Below are 16,607 nucleotides of genomic sequence, written 5' to 3'. Positions count from 1 at the left end.
ACCTCTTAAGTGTCCGCACGTCGGATTATGTGGGAAACCAGCGGGACTGTTGAACAGTCAGAGAACATGCGAGCTGCACACACAGCAACACACACAGACACACACAAAGTCACTGTGAGATAAGCATGGTCATTTGCGAATAGCAGAGATTGCACATGACGCGTAATTTAATTCAAGAAAGATATTTAAAAGCTTTCTTGTGACATGTGGGGCAGATTAAACCGGCTCCAACTCCATGAAAAAGTGATCTAAGCTTTATCTCCCATGCAGAAACTATCTCTGTCTCTCTCTCTTTCAGACAACAATGGCGGCTCCAACAAGCCAACAGACATGTTTTTATGCTCCCTCTTCATGCAGACGTGCAGAGAGATGTCAGAGCTGTGCATAAAATCAAACAGGCATCCACAGAGACAGTTGTGACTTCACAGATTGTGAGAAATTTCTCTTTGGTCTTTTTTCTTCCCTCTACTCAGTGTGTGTAGTTGTATCAGAGCGAGGTGATAGAGGACACCATCCACCCCCACACATCAACCCCCTGATCCCCCGGGCTCTGAGGCCACAGCGCCAGCCCAGCGGCTGGCATGACTGGCCAAACAGTACATCAAACACACACACTCACACACACATCCACACATACACCCATGACATCAACTCCCTGGCCTCTGAGAGCCAGACAGCGACACACACTCATGCTGACACTAACACACAGGCTGACACACTTTGACATTTCCTTGTCAAAAGAACCAGTGTGCACTCTCCCTCCCACCACCATCATCACAATCAACGCTCCTTTGTAGAGGGATAGAGAGGAGGACAAGGGCACTGGGGGAGGAGGAGACCAGGACCAGGGAGACATAGAGCGAGGTTGAGAGTGGAACAACTACATTCTCAAAGCTACTGGAAAATAAGAGGGCAAGAAAAGAGAGAAAAAAAGCAGAAGACAGCTAGAGAGTCACGAGGGTAAAAATTCAGTGAAGCGAGAAAGGGACTCTGATAGAGAGACGACAGATAGATAAATAAGAAGAGGAGACAGGAAGATGACAGCGAGACAGTTTGACCACACACACACACACACACACACACACACACACACACACACAAACACAAACACACACACTCATCAGTTCCACTCTTCCAGCTCTGAATGGCCCTTGGCAATGCCAGAACCCCCAGAGCTGCATCACATCTCATCACAAAATTCACTATCTCGCCTGATCTGTTTTAATCACCAAGCAAACAACACACACACGTACACACACATGAAGAAAGCAGGCAACAACACACACAAACAAACATCACACTCAACATCACACATATTATTCTCCCAGAAAGCAACTGAACACAGAGCCAGAGAGCCGGTCCTGACAGAGCCACATTAATCACAGTGTACTCGCACTCGCCTACAGTTACACTTCAGCCAAGTCACTCCTCGCCTGGTGCTCCCAGCCCGTCAGTCCATTCTCAAACTACTACAGAGTCAGGGGACCCCTCTGAACAATGATGTTACTACCCAGCCTGAGGCCTAATGAAAAGCCAATCAATTTTTGTATCCCACCACCGCTTTCCAACCCCAAAACACACTCCCTGACTGCCAAGGCTCATTTAGACAGGCAGCATTTTGAAATTGAGAATAGGAATGATGATGAAAACCAGCCAGCAGGCTTCAGTGGTTTTATCGATTTAAAAGCTAAAAGTATGAAAACAACAGGCTGAAATTGTTTTATTATGCCATCAATCTGATCTTTCACTGCTTCAAAAAGAGTGTAAAGTCAACCACTCATATAAACGTCTGCAGCTGAGTTACTTTTAAATTCACACGGAACCGACAGGGGGCATTTACACAATACCTAAACAGATTACTTCAAAATAAGGATGTGACATGTGCATGACACACAAGGATATTATAATCTGATTGAATTATATCTTTTACTGGCAGCAGAAAAGAGGCTGAGAGTCTGATGGGGACACTTAACCAACAGACAGAGAAACAAAAACAAACTGTGTGTGTTTCTCACCGATTCTCCAGAGTGCACCAGCCACAGTGGGCGTCGCCGGCTCCCAAACACTCACTGCAGCTCGTCCACTGGTCACAGTCGGCCACTTTCACCCTCAGCATCTGCACACCACAGCACAAACACACACATGTTAAACACTCAGGGAAACACAGCTGACTCTTCAGGAGTTAGTGAGGGACAATTGAGCTGAATTAGCTACAATAATATTGATAATTAACTAATCATTTACCATGCTAACTTTTCTGCATCCGAATGTGAGAATTAGTTGATTTTCTCTATTTTATATGTCTTCGGGCTATGCACTTTTTGGTAGACCAGACAAGTATTTTAAAGAGTTCACCTGTGGCAGCGGGACAAACTGGTTATATAACAATCAGATGCATTTGCACACTCCAGAGATGCTGAAGATGCAGCTACATCCTGTCATAGGCGTGACTGTTGTAATTCAAAAAATGCCACACCAAAACCTATTGAAGGTTTGCACACGTGGCTATCTTCACCACAAAATGTGTGTTCAGCTAAATTGTAGTGAGGATGACTGAATGGAGGTGAAATGAGGTCAGGTTGTTGTCATCTTGACTCTTCTTCAAGCCGACATGAATACAATCTGTGACAGAGAGGTAAGAGAGATCTTGAGACGGAGCAACCCTTGCAGTCACATTCTTACATGGTGAGAAGTCATGAGATAAAGGAAGTTCCTGTCGTTGGGGTCGAAGGTCATGATGTGGTGGACTGCTTCACTGGCTGGCAACTTCAGCGTCCACTGATTGGCCAAGGTCATGTTCGCCAAGAGGGTCAGCTGTGAAAAAGACAAAGGACACAGGTTGGAACAGGTCCAGAAATGTTGAAATTTGAATTTTCTCAAGGCTAACTCCCTGGCAAAGGTAAATGAGCAACATTTTGATTCATCTACATACAAAAGCATTCCTTAAATAAATTGAGAATACCTCAATATAACCACAGCCGTTTTCTTTTGATCAAGCAACTCAGTTCAAATTCAGGGCCAGGTGTTTTGCTCAACAGCTTATTTATTCACGCCCCCCACCTGCTTTTGAGGGTGAGTTGATGCCAGCAATCCACGTCATGATCACTCCACTTATTGTGAGGCAACTGCTAACCAACACTAAGGGGTTTATGGAAGAAATACACATCATCTTATATGGGAACTGTAGCTTAAACACTAACTGTAACACTTACTGTATTTTCTTAATCATCAATGTTGCTATCTTTTATTTCTAAATATTCTTCATTAGATCTTACGAAGTCCTTTGCTCTTGCTTTGTGCCTAATCTCGAATTACAGAGCAATGATTTATCGACATGATGGCCTTAGTGTTGCTCAAGATAATAAAAAGGGTGACATGTTCTCAGTACACACACACAATCACACACACCCTGAGCTGTGTACAAAAACAAACCGCTGAGTGAGACTTCCTGTCACGCAGACACTGAAATCTCTTATTTCTGCGATTGGTTGTGTGTCTCTTCAATGAAGACATCCTGCCGTTCTGAGGAACTGGCAAACTGACCAGCATCTGGTGACAAGCACGGGCTGTGTCACCCCTCCATCCGTTGAACACACAAACACCCTCTATCACACACTTGAACACACAAACAAACATCACCACCCACTGAGACTATGCTGGTTAATGTTAAACCACAGCAGACAGAAGCTTTGAAAACCATTGGCTTAACTTCTGATGAGAGGAATTATCTCAACTTAAAAATATCGCTGTCGTTTTTATAACACCACCCACCCATCCGCATACACACACTCTGTCTTGGAGATAGTAAGCAGCAGTGCTATGTCCTCACCCCCATGCCCCAGCGACTACAAACACACACGCTGAGTGACACAGTGAAGAGCGAGTAAACAGCAGCCCACACACCTGGACAGGGAGCAGAAAAGGAGCAGAGAGGAGAGCTGTGGCACAGTGCGCCACGAGGTCAACTAACAAAACACCTGCTGTACTGGCAGGTCGCTCTGACTCTATTCTTTGTCTATGTGCCGGCAGATGAAAGACCCTATTCAACCAAGAAGTGCTCAGCTGCTGTGCGATCGTTCTGTGTGTGTGTGTGTGTGTGTGTGTGTGTGTGTGTGTGTGTGTGTGTGTGTGTGTGTGTGTACCTGTGTGAAAAGGAGAGGGAATAAAGAGATGGAGGCAGGGCAGGAGATAGGGAGATAAAGTCTGTTTGTTTGCAAAATGAATCAAAGGGATTTTTATATTTCAGACAGTACCAGGGGGAGACAATGAAGCGATGAACTGAGAAGTGGAGGAGTGGACTGACTGAGGGAGTAAAATTGAGAGTGAGGGAGGTCTGGACGGTCACTGCGAGGGGCAGTAAATGGAAGTCAGCTGTAATGGGGAGGGAGAGACTTCATTAAAAAATGCATGTAATTACAAATTACTTTACTGAGGGACCTCTCAAAGACAGCAAAAGAGGCCTAACTTAATCTCAACCACTGTTCCCCTGTGTTTAGCTGGAGCCAAACTCACAGTCAGAATCACATTACACACACTAACAGCACCATTAACCTCTGTAACAGCTCTATCCTCAGGGCACACACACACAGGGGCACAGACAGACGCTGCCACACACACAGATGCATACACGAACAATAAAAGACACATAAAGCTGTAAAAGACAGAGTGTGTTGTTGCCCAAGGTCACAGCAATACTACGCTCCCTATATAACACACTCTCTGAGAAAACACACATATAGCACATAATCACAGTGTTAGCATTCATCTGAGTAAACACATGAACTCACTAAACCACTCACACTGGCCTTCAGACAAAGTCAAACACCTAAAAAACAGTCAAACCTGCAATCAAGCCAACAGACATACACAAACGCACTCATATACACAGTTGCGCACACCATCCCAACCAAAGTTTTGCATCTGGTTTAAACCATCCAAAAAACGAATTACAGCTGGGGTGAAAACAGGGGTTTCATCTGGAGAGGAAATAAGAAACTCTTTGAGCAGGCCTAACATGAAACTGCCCTTCAGCACAATGGTTTTCATGTTGTAAAAAGTACAAGCCTAATGCAAAACAAAAGGGTGGGAAAGCTTTCAGGGTCGGTTTATGTTGTTTCCCGCAAACAGCTGAGTAGCAGATTGTGGCGCTTGCAGGCAGGCATCTTCTCAGCTCAGCTCAGTCAGGGGTGACTAGGAATGTGGTTGAGATCGAATTAAGGAATGCTGTTAATTGGAAGGGAAAAGTTTTTTCACAAGCCGGACCCTCTGCAGATGTTGCAGACCAACACATGACAGGGCTGAGTCATACTCCGTCAACCACCCTTGTTAAATGACTCTCTGGTTGATGATCTCTTAGACAATAGCCAGGTCTGAGGAACCTCAGAGCGCATGATGAGGACTATTTAATGGGCCATCATGGGTCATGCATGAATGTAGCCAGGGGGGGTTGGGTGGTGACAGTGCTGAGAAAAACCTACGGGATGAAAGCAGACATTCCTCACCATGTCTCATCACACACCTAAAGTTTGGGTAATTGAAAGACTAAGCAGCCACATCAGAGCGGCACTAAGTAACTGTTCCTGTTATAGTTTTTCCAAGCTCCAGGGCACGAGCACATTAAAAATATTAACTCCATTCAGTGGTGACCATCTGCTGCAACTGTGCTTTAACCTGAGGTTAGCTTAGAAAAGTTTCATTCTTTGCCAGTCTTCATTTGTGTGTGTGTGTGTGTGTGTGTGTGTGTGTGTGTGTGTGTGTGTGTGTGTGTGTGTGTGTGTGTGTGTGTGTGTGTATAGACCTTCTTAGGTGTCTCACCTTACGAAGTCGTCCGTTACTGGTTCCCATGAAAACCACAGTGTGGTTGTGCACATTGTCTACAGACACTGAAGTTAGGCCGGTGTATTCAACCAGAGGAATGGCCCTCAGGGACCTCCGCAGGGCCAGTGGGTGCTGTAGGTGGGCCGCCCCGCAGTCCAGCTGATCAGGATGCAACTACAACACAGACAAAATGAGAGTGAGATAAATGCTCATTAGTGCTCAGATGGAAGCACACCATAAAGATTAGAAAGCACGAACAGAGCACAGAAAGAGTGCTGCATGATGAAAGCAATGTGGAAAACAAGGGCTGATAGTGGCTATCACAACCGTGCCACTCATTCTTATAAATCACTTTTTAGACATCTCAGTGAATACTTGAAAGGGGCTTACAAGGGTCTTCAACACTCATAAGACTCTGCTTTTGTCAAATCCTCCTCGAGCAATGATAAAACATTAGTGCAATGCTTGGATGAGCATCAGGATCTATTGGGAATTCTCTGAATATTTCAGAGCACGCAAAGTCAAAAAAAAAAAAAAGAAGAAGAATTAAGCAGTGTAGATATTTGGAGAGTTGTTTCCCACGGGCCCTTCTGCTCGCAGCCTTGTCTCTCTTATCATAAATTGTGTCTGGCTTTTCCTCTGTGCTGGCCTTCAGTCTGTCAACTACAAAAAGATCACATTTCAACCGCCATGGCAACACAGAAGTATAACTTAAGAAAGACCCGCTTTATTCTGAGAGCTAAGTAGGCAAAACATTGCAGCGAAATGTAGAAAAGTCTTGACTACTTTGAACTGAGTAGTTGTCTATCTGAAGAAGGCCTCTGAACCAATTGAGTATTCAGAAAACTGGTCACGGGAGGAGTGGCCCCGGGGCCACAGACGACAAGACAGTGCCAGCGAAGAGGGCAACTTTCTGACCTGACAGCAGAGTGGTTGGGGGACAGCCTCCTGTGACCTCAGAGCTGTCAGTCAAAAAACCTCAATAAAGTTGGAATTTCATTGCATTCCTATAAAACTGTGTGCAGCTTTCTCTGCCTTTATTATTAGATACAATCAATATAGGGGGAATACACAGAGGGCAGTTATAGCATGCACCGCTTAATTTTCTTTGAGGGCAGATATTTAGTTTGGTATGGAAAAAATGTAGTTAAAAACAAGATAATATCTGACCCTGTGTTTACGACAAAGCTGCTATTTATTCACTAAAACTCTGTCCAATATGTGGTTCAGTTATAGTTACCAGCACACATTCAGTGATAAAAAAAAGAAATGTCTGAGGGCTAACGGAAAAACAAAGTAGCCTATTGACCTGTTCCTCTCTTCATATTTGATAAGATAGGGAGCTGCTGGATGTGAGAGGAATCTCACCCTTCCCATAACCCCCAGCTCTGCTCTAGGGCATCTATCATGACCTCTACTCGTGACATGGGAGATCCTCTCTCCAAATCCTGTGCTTCAGGGCTAAAGAGGATAACCGCTTCATGGATGGAAACTGTCAGAGAATTAGAAGTCATGTGTGAGTTTATCTTATCTGTGTTGTAGGGTTGGAACAAATGTAAGGACCTTCATAAATCAGAATCAGACAGAGAATTATGGAGGTCAAGTGTGTTTGTGTGCATTACAAGGGGCTCTGGTCTGAAGTGTTAGAGATATTTAGGAGGAAATGTTCAAACCAATGTGACCAAAAAAAAAAAGTGTTAAAAAACAACACATGCAAAATCAAAGTAACATCTACAAATAAATGAAATCACAAAACATAAAAATAATGTGGAAAATCTGTTGGTGAGGATAGCAATGCCTCTGTTTGCTTATTCCTTGTCTATTATTCTCCCCCATCAAGAGACTGACACTTGGGTAAGTGGAATCAATTAGATAAGTCGATTAATTACCATTTTGTCTGATAAATTCGACTTTTAGGTCAATGACACTTGATAACATTTACATATTAGCATACCATGCCCACATACAAATCAGATGTAACTAAATGACACCAATTTGGAATGTAATATTTGACAAAATAAAATGAAACACTTACCACCAGATTTCCTTTGTGAATGCAGGCTGCCCCGGAGCCCTGGATAACGCTGTCCAGCACCTGGACATCGCTGCTGGGAGAGTTGGAGCAGTTCCTGCGGCCTTGTCGAATCTCTTCATCGATGTCTCCAAACTTGAAAGCGCACAGAGCGGACTTTCTGTCCGCCTTCGAAAACACCCCAAAGAGGTAGGGCTCGGAGCTATTCCCGTCTTCTGTTGGGATCTCCGCTGGGTAAACGGACAGCAGCCGGTTGTAAATGTTCCCGTTAAATCCACACTGTAGCGGCATCTGTATGTAGGATTCAGTGAGCTTCCTGCTCTCCGGCACGCCGGGTTTTCGGGGGATCTCGGTGTCCAGACATATTCTTGCGAGGATGCTGTTTGGCAGGCTCTCCTTGTGGCCCATTTTCGCGTCATTATTAAAGGCAATGTAGGAATAAGTCTTCTGCATGAAAGCGTGTACGAAGTTCAGTTTGTTTTTAGTTTTAACGTCTTGTTTTATCTTGAATACATTATCCTCTGAAGGGTTAATGTCATAGGTGAAAAGCCGGGATAGATCCTTGATATTCAATGAGCGTATGGCGATCTCCGGTGTGTTTTCAAAGCGCAGGTCCTCCTTGCTGTGGTTCTTTGGGAAAAACTGGGTACCTGCCCCAGTGTAAGTCGCCCCAACGAGAAGCCGGGTGTTTCCCCCGTGGCTCTTAAAGACCAGCCCGACAGTGGATGCGTTTGGGTGATTGGCAGCAATGTTCAGCATGCTAGGGAAAACAGTCTTCTCGCCCTGATGTGGGAACTCCACCGCTATCTCCGAAATATTCTCGATTTTTCTGAGCTCACAAAAGCCTTGATAGACGGACCCACACACCAGCACGACCCCTTGATCCCGGTCCAGCTTCAGGAGCTTGTTGTGGTTGTCAGTGAGGGATTTGGGATGCTCGCACGGAGCCTGGGGCAGCTGTGGCGCATGGCACAACAGGTTGTCCTCCACCGGCCCGGTCCTCTGCTCCACCTCGATGCTCAAGGTCCCGTTAAGCTGATAGACTGTGTTGACGGTGGCCAGGTACACCTTTCTAGACACCGGGTCCACCTCGAAGTTATTGGTCTGATTTGGAGACGCAAACGCCTGTTGGATGTGCAGCGCGCTGGCACTCCGGTGCGTCTCCAAAGCCAGGACGGCGAGGAGCAGAACAGCTATCTCTATCGAAGGAGGCATTTTTCCTTCTGACCGGCTTCCGCGTGTTCTGTGCCGAGGGGTGCATTGAGCAAAGACAAAAATGTGTGTTTGTTTCTACTGCGACAATTCGAGAGGAAAGGCTGTTTCCTGCTCAACGCCTATACCCAGAATGACGCGATAAGCGAGTCGTGCTTCCTTTTCAGGCTGCCTCCCCTGTCCCTCTCTTCCCACTGTGCAGCTCAGCAGCCTCACCCGAGGCGCACTGAGCCACAATAGCCTTCCTCGCTGAGATTTTTATGATCTTTAAACAATATAGTCCATTACAGACGAATAGTTCGTATTGAATTGTTGGTGGCCAATATCTGGATATTGTGTTCACACATTTGTTTAAACTTGTTTGGAGTGTTTTTTGTTGTTGTTGTCCGGCTTATTATATAATTTATTGAATAAATACATCAATATTAAAGTACACATTTAGGTTACGTGGACTTTACTAAAAGGGCGTGAAATGATTAAGCCTTAAGAGTGGCACAGCCTGCCCCTCCTAAGCACTGTCAGACTACTTTGTTGTGATGGACAACTGTATAATTATTAGGATTAAACTATCAGAGGTAATTTGACGTGAATGGCTCAAAGTTCAGCTACATTTAAATCAAAATTGTTCTGATTTAAAACAATATCAAGAGGCTACATAGGTCTATTATTAACATTCTTTTCAACATGAACTTATTTAAGACCCTGTCAAATGAAGTTGCAATGATTATAGCCTGTTTCTCTCAAAGTGGGCCACTTGATGAATCTCCTTCTCTGCGTGGTTCCGCTCATCTTGGGGTTAATGGCGGGTCACAGTCCCACCTCCTGTGTTCCCCAGTCCCCCGGCTCTCAGATTAGTTCTGCAGATCCGGAGGGTTCCGTTTTGGGCACATACGGCACAGTAAGCACCGTGAAAGTGCTACCAGATGGGCACATCAGCGCACCTTTCCGGTTTTTGACATCACATCTATCCAACACAGCTTTCTTGCGAGCTTTACTCATAAATATTCAAGCACAACACATGCGCCCCCACTCAAAAATGCACGAATATGGTTAGCATTTTTTGTCTCTGGATAGGGTGTGCATATGCTCACATTTCTGAATAGAAATGAATGATCCCTAGTAGGCAAACGACCACGAATGTGTCAGACACTGCATAAATCAGTTTGCAGGCGAGCCCGAGAAGTGTTATCTCTGAATACATGCAATAATTAAAGTTGATGCTAAATCGTGCGTAATCGCTTGTGCCTATTTACTGTGGACTCCTCTGGGGACAGACTCACTCTCTTCATCTCTGTCACCACTTGCAGCTTTCAGGAGGGCAGATAAGTGCGGCCCGTGTTTACCTTGGCGCACAGCCATGCGCATCAAATCTGGCAGTGTAAAAGAGGAAAGCGCTCTGATAAAGTGCAACATAATGACCCCCACCCCCACCCCCTAAACTGCACAGCACAATGACTGAGCCACCAACAGTCTCAACACTGGGAGCGTGCGTGTGTGCGTGGGCCCTAACAGGCAGGACGTGTTTGAGTTCCTGCGGGGATAAGGCTCGGTGCGGGTCAAAGCTGACAGCATCAGATATAACCGGCGAGGTGTGACTGAGTGCTGCGGTTTGGTGCTGCTCAATCAAATACGACATTCAACATAATTAATATGTGTGTGTGTGTGTGTGTGTGTGTGTGTGTGTGTGTGTGTGTGTGTGTGTGTGTGTGTGTATGTGTGTGTGTGTGTGTGTGTGGGAGAGAGAGAAAAAATAATTGAATAAAGTGTGTGTGTGGGGGGGCATGGTCTCTACTGTGTTTATAATGAAAATATTGTCCCTGGTGGCCCACTCTGGTTTTTGGCAGTAAGACTGCGGTTAAAGAGGGCTTCCACCCAACCTGTTTCCTTCCTGATAAGGTGCAAGACCTCCTTTAGTTCAGACCCCTACCTCCCTATATAAAAGACCATTCACACAAACTTAACACAGGTCTCAAAGCGAGCTTCTCAAGGGCATACAAGGCAGAAGACCTCCATCTAGTGGTCACAAGTGAAACCTACAACAGCTGACATTTAAAAAAGGGATTCGGAATACAAAATGTGTACGGTCAGCCCATGAACCTCCCACAGTAGACATGCACCCCTAACAATAACAACACACATGACATAAATTAAATCGCGACGGCTCATGAGTTAGTCAGGAATGCACTTTATTTATTCCACACTTAGAAAAGGACATCAGAAGGCACTGGAGTGGTTTAGCACACAGCCCTACATCATTGGTGTCACTGCAAGGTCAAGCTGAGGTCAACATTTTAAAAGATCAATAAATCTATTATTTTAATTGCATGTCAAACCTGAAGAATCAACTTGATCGGCGTTTTGACAAATAAAGCATTAAAGTCTCTCTGTTGGTTTTATCTCGAGACACGGATGACAGTGATGACAGTGATACTGTCCTGAGACAACTCTTCTGATCCCCCCGAGGCCTTCTTTCTTAAGAGTGACAACCTTTCAAGTCTCTGTCAAAGGTTTCTCTGGCCTCAGCATGACTTACATGTTATCTAGTCGTGTGCTAAAGTGCAGCTGTACAATTCAAATGATCTCTATCTGTTAGGAAATCATCATCTCAGCATGAAATGCACAATGAACTATTTAATGTGCTAGGTCATCTTATTGTGTCCTTGACTTGATGAGACAGATAGAGAATAAGAAAGACTGGACGCCATGTCAAGGAACTGTACTCAAAGAGGTAAGGTGCAGCAACAGATAAATGAAGATCTGGAGTCAGATTCATGTTCACATTGGGAATTTTCTAAAAAATGTTCCCTGCAAAAAGATACATCCTTGACATCCAGGCAAGACATTCATGACATATCTGAAGCAAGACCTCCTGAGCAACCTCCCCCGTCTTTCTTCTCAGTTTGAGCCTTTGCTCGGGCATCCCCGGGTAGACTAAGGTTTGGCACTGGGTGAAGACACCAAAAGAAGGTGTAAAAGGACAGCCAGAGAAACAAATGCAGGGAGAAAGTTAGATGTAAAGTAGTATATTAGTGCACATTGGACTGACATGGCAGTGGAGACGACTTGCACTGTAGATATAAAGCAGCAGCATTCCTGTTCCAACTGAGGTGGAGCTGGATAAGCACCAGTTGTCTCTCTCTGCTGACCTGATCACATCAAAAATGGCAGGGATACAATTATCCTGGCAAATTGATTTTACTTAGTAAATGGTTTTCCAAAGTCTTCTTATAATAAAAACAGTCAGCATTGTTTACATGTTGCAAATATTGCAGATGCTTAACAAAAACCAGATGTTCTCTGTGTGTTAATGTGCCACTCCCATGGTCAGCATACCATTGCAACTTTTTGAAATCAAGTTGGCCCATTATGCTTTTGTGTTTCAGTTAAAACCTTCCCTATGTAACACAGTCGTTCTTGTTTTACTTTTAAAATGAAGTAATTAAAAGCATGTGATGTTTGCTATTAGAAATGTAAGGAAGCTCAAAAAGTCTCAAGTCATCATGACACTCAAGGGTTATGGTCAGTCCTTCAAAATGTTCTGTATGAACACATTTCATCACAGCAAGAAAAGGAGAAACTCCCAGGAAGGTTTACTGTATAGCCAGGGTTCAAATCTACCAATCACAGCTATGTAAGAGTTCTCTTTCTAAAGGCAATCAACCACATTTTCACATCTCTACAGTTGGACCAGGCCTTTGGAGCAAATCGCCAACCCAGTTTCCTGACTAAGCTCCCCGTCATGTAGTGAGAGGAGCGTAATGCTACATGGTACTGAATAAAATAACGTTGAAAATAAAATAATATTATTAGAAATAATAACATTATAATTGATTAAACTCTAAAGATAAAACAGTACAATGCTGAATTCTCAGGGACAGCAGCATAAAAGTTCATTTTCAAAAAATGTAAACAGTCTTTTCCTTCCTAAAAAACAATCATGAGTGTTCTCGGCTTTACTCTGTTTCTTCCTCTTTTTCTTGACTCCGTGTCCGAATGAGCTCGGCCGAATGTTCAGTGCTCGGCCACGCAGCCAATCTAGCGACAGTCCCGTTCTTCATACTTCCTGCATGATCGCAGCTAAAGTTACATCACCTGGTGTCATCAAAGCAACATGTGCTCGCTTCCCCCTGGTCATCCGGGGGGCTGCAGAGCGCGGTGCGTGTAGCCGGAGAGAGCCTCCCAGTTCCTCCACAAAAAGGCCAGCAGGAGGATGAGGAGGAGGGTGGAGAGCGAGCGCGAGCGTGTCTTCATCAGGGGGACCACACAGTTGGCCACAGTTGAGACAAAGACCAAAAGGACAGCCATAAGGGCCAGCAGCACATTGATAAGTTTTCCCAAGAGGGTCCGGGCTGTGGCATTTTCCAGCCCCTCCAACTGGACCACCTGCTGTTGCTGCTGCTGGAGCTCCATCTTAGAGATCCTGGTCTGACACGCCTCCAACGCCTCCTGCAGAGGACAGCAGGTATAAAAGAAAATCAACAAAGGACTTAAAGTAACTCACCCTGCAACATGCCAAACACTAACGATCACTTTAACGACTGCTGGGCTGTATTATATTGAAATGTGTTCCTAAATCTTAGATGCAGACTTTCTTTTAAACGTCTGCAGACTGTTCTGATTTGTTTTCTATATCTGATGAATGCAGCGTTCAGTACCTGTTTCAAAAAAGGGGTTTGCACAATTTGTGTTGCCTACCAACAGCATGGGATGGTGCATTCTGTCCAGTGTGATAACGGCACAGTCCATGTCTCAGATGTGACTAAATATTAGTTTATAGCTGTGTTTTCTAAGGAGATGAATTATGTCCATACTCTTTGACATTTTTTGACAAGCTTATACGTTTATTATATTTGGTCTTTCGCTTTAATTATGTTAGCTCCTATTTGTTATGTTTTGTACGCATTGTGTGTAAGCCCATGTGGTGCATGACACTTTGAAAAATAAATGAGCTATTAATATTCTTGTCCTTTCATGTTTGTAAATGTGTTTTTTGGCAAAACATCAAAATGACTCTGAGCAAAATGCAAGCCAGTTCAACACCACAGCAAACCACAAACTCAATATAAACAGTTTGAGGTAGAATTCATGACTGAGGTGTTAAATTGGATTGCTTTATATATTACAGGTGTTCTTGGAAAAGCCATTGATTGAGAATTGCGTAGAGCTCTACTGCCCCCTGCTCCCGGGAAAAAGACATGCAGCCAAGGGGCAACTTGAACTGTAAACACTCATGCAGGCTTACACATAATGAATAAACAAAAAACCTGAGACATCAAAGGAAGGGCGGCCGTAATGTGAGTCAATGACAAGGATATCCTTGTGTTTTGAATAAACAGAAGGAGACTGGTTTTTCTGTCTCATCTTCCTGTTTACTGTGTCAACAGAATGAGATAATACCTTAAGCTGTTTGGAGGGTGTGTGGCCACCTTAAACTTGACATTGATTCTAAGCAGGCCAAATTAATTACCTAGTAAAAACATTTAGGTAAAGAGTAGAGCCTCTTATTAGCACTTCCCTTTGTACAAGCTCCTGGTGTGGAACAATGATAGAATGTTACGCAAATAACTAAACAACTTTCAGATAATTTAAAGCATTAAAACTCAAACATTTAAGATTTTTGCTCTTGCTGAGTGTGTTAAGACAACAACATTATCCCTAACTGACAATTTGAAGGCATCACTCTGAAAATAGAATAGAGTATTTTGCAATTCAAATGGAATAAAAAATTAAGATAAAAACAAACTCTGTTGAGAGATTACTTGATATTTTCACAAGTAAAGCGCAGAACATGATATTTAATTAGACAAAACTTTGCATTATCCAATAAAATGTGTTATCACCTCCCCCAAAAATTGTATTCCGACTAAGCTGATTTTTATGGCCGTTCATTTTCATGTGCTGTGTGCTTGAGGACGTCAGCCTGACAGACAGACCTGTATGTCTCTGGCTCTCTCGTACGACTGGTAGGCGATCTTCTCCTCCATGCTGGCCAGCTCCTGTTTGAGGTTTAGGATCTCATTCTGGTGAAGTTCTGTGAGGTCGTTCAGCTGCTCCTCCAGACGTTCACACCTGAACACACAAACACACACACGTGAGGGTCTGGGTCATAATTAGCTTAGACAAACAACACACATGCAGGAATTAGTAGAAACACAGCCTGAAGGCATCTGACCACATGGCACCCAACTGAACCGATGACTCGCTCTGACAAGATTAGGGCACGCTTAGTCATCTGCTGATACAACTGGCCAATCAGAGAGAGTCAGCCGTATGAGAGCAAGCCAATAGGAGGCCCTTAGCAGGATAAAGGATCTACTGCCGTTTATCTTGGAGGCACTTACAAGTGGATAGACAGCCTCGCACAAGAAAAGGCATTAAACTGCTCTGTGTATGTTCGTTCCTTTTTATCAGATGGTTTCTGAATGTTTGAGGTTGGGGATATAAACATTCTTGATTAAATTATTATTGTTTGGTCAATAACATGTATGAAAATAGAGAAAGGGGAAAGCATGTTTAAAGAGCCCAAACTGGTGTCTTCAAAACCCCAAAGATATTCAATTATTATTAAAAAGTATTCACATTGGAAAAACTGGAACCATTGTTAAAATAACGTTGATTGGATTGTATGTTGATCTATAAATAGCTTCAGCGCTGCAGTCATGAACAAAACAAATAATAATCATTTGCGGCCCAAGTTAGGAAAGTCCATTTTTATGGGAGGGATTCCTTTCCTGAAGAGTTATATAGCAACATGAGGGTTATAAATGATTTCCCCCACAATTCCCAGTCATCACTCTGTTCTGTTCTTTATTATTTTGGTCTTAAAAGGACAAGCACTGACTGCTCTGCGTTCAGATGGACATTTCAGGGAGAAAAATGCTCATGTTTCTTTTACTATGTAAGCCACTCACTATATCTACCCTCCTTTCCATTGTCCTGCCCTCCTTATCTTCGTGCCCTCTTGTCTTGTCTGTAGGAATGTGAGTGTGTTTTTTTACAGCCAACTGCCGAAAGACAAAGCAAAAGCTTCAGAGAGACGTCTGAGTCCAAGCAAGATATGCGCCGCTGGGACAAAGGCTGAAATAACCAAAGATCTTTTAACATAAAGGACACTAGGGGACAATTGTAGCAGGTGGTTCTGTCACTTTTGGGAAGTGTTCAATTGCTATTATTAAACAACAAAACTAAAATAAAGATCGTAAATTCTAATATTAAGTTCATTCTAAATGCCACTTGTTAAAGGGGGATCCATAGGAGACCAAAAGACTGCCACTCTAAATCTGTATAACGAATTTGTGCATTGAGGCCGAGTGCAAGACGTCTATGCAGGCCTGACATGTTTATGTAAAGAAGGTTCAGGTCAAGGTTTTGTTTTTATCTACAGCGTGATAGGTTTGATAAAAGATCTCTCCAAAGCATGAGCGGGGCGAGTGTTGCCCCTGATGATGTGTCAGCAGAGATCAACGATCAGTATTGTAATCAGGTGTATGTTTCCAAAAGAATAGGAAAACTTTCCTGATTACCCACTGTTAGAATTTAAGGGGAT

General features: G+C 43.7%; 2 protein-coding genes across 8 annotated transcripts in view; both read right to left on the bottom strand.

Moving 5' to 3' along the window:
- Positions 1-9,237, bottom strand: part of plxnd1 (plexin D1) — a 59,746-nt gene extending 50,509 nt beyond the window's left edge. The window contains exons 1-4 of the mRNA XM_063889052.1: positions 7,853-9,237; positions 5,815-5,991; positions 2,683-2,814; positions 2,016-2,116 (exon numbers count right to left, since the gene is read on the bottom strand). Of these exons, the coding sequence (XP_063745122.1) occupies positions 2,016-2,116; positions 2,683-2,814; positions 5,815-5,991; positions 7,853-9,064 (1,622 nt within the window). The 5' untranslated portion in view covers positions 9,065-9,237. The remainder of the gene's footprint in view (positions 1-2,015; positions 2,117-2,682; positions 2,815-5,814; positions 5,992-7,852) is intronic.
- Positions 9,238-11,230: 1,993 nt separating this feature from the next.
- Positions 11,231-16,607, bottom strand: part of tmcc1a (transmembrane and coiled-coil domain family 1a) — a 41,404-nt gene continuing 36,027 nt past the window's right edge. For all 7 annotated transcript variants that reach the window (XM_063885926.1, XM_063885941.1, XM_063885933.1 and 4 more), the window contains 2 exons: positions 14,995-15,130; positions 11,231-13,507 (listed from right to left, as the gene is read on the bottom strand). In XM_063885926.1, coding sequence (XP_063741996.1) covers positions 13,193-13,507; positions 14,995-15,130 — 451 coding nt within the window. In that variant the 3' untranslated portion in view covers positions 11,231-13,192. The remainder of the gene's footprint in view (positions 13,508-14,994; positions 15,131-16,607) is intronic.

This window comes from Eleginops maclovinus, chromosome 1 (assembly GCF_036324505.1).
Source record: "Eleginops maclovinus isolate JMC-PN-2008 ecotype Puerto Natales chromosome 1, JC_Emac_rtc_rv5, whole genome shotgun sequence".
NCBI classification, from domain to species: Eukaryota; Metazoa; Chordata; class Actinopteri; order Perciformes; family Eleginopidae; genus Eleginops; species Eleginops maclovinus.
The sequence above is the reverse complement of the archived record's forward strand: the minus strand, read 5'-3'. Positions and strand labels throughout refer to the sequence as shown.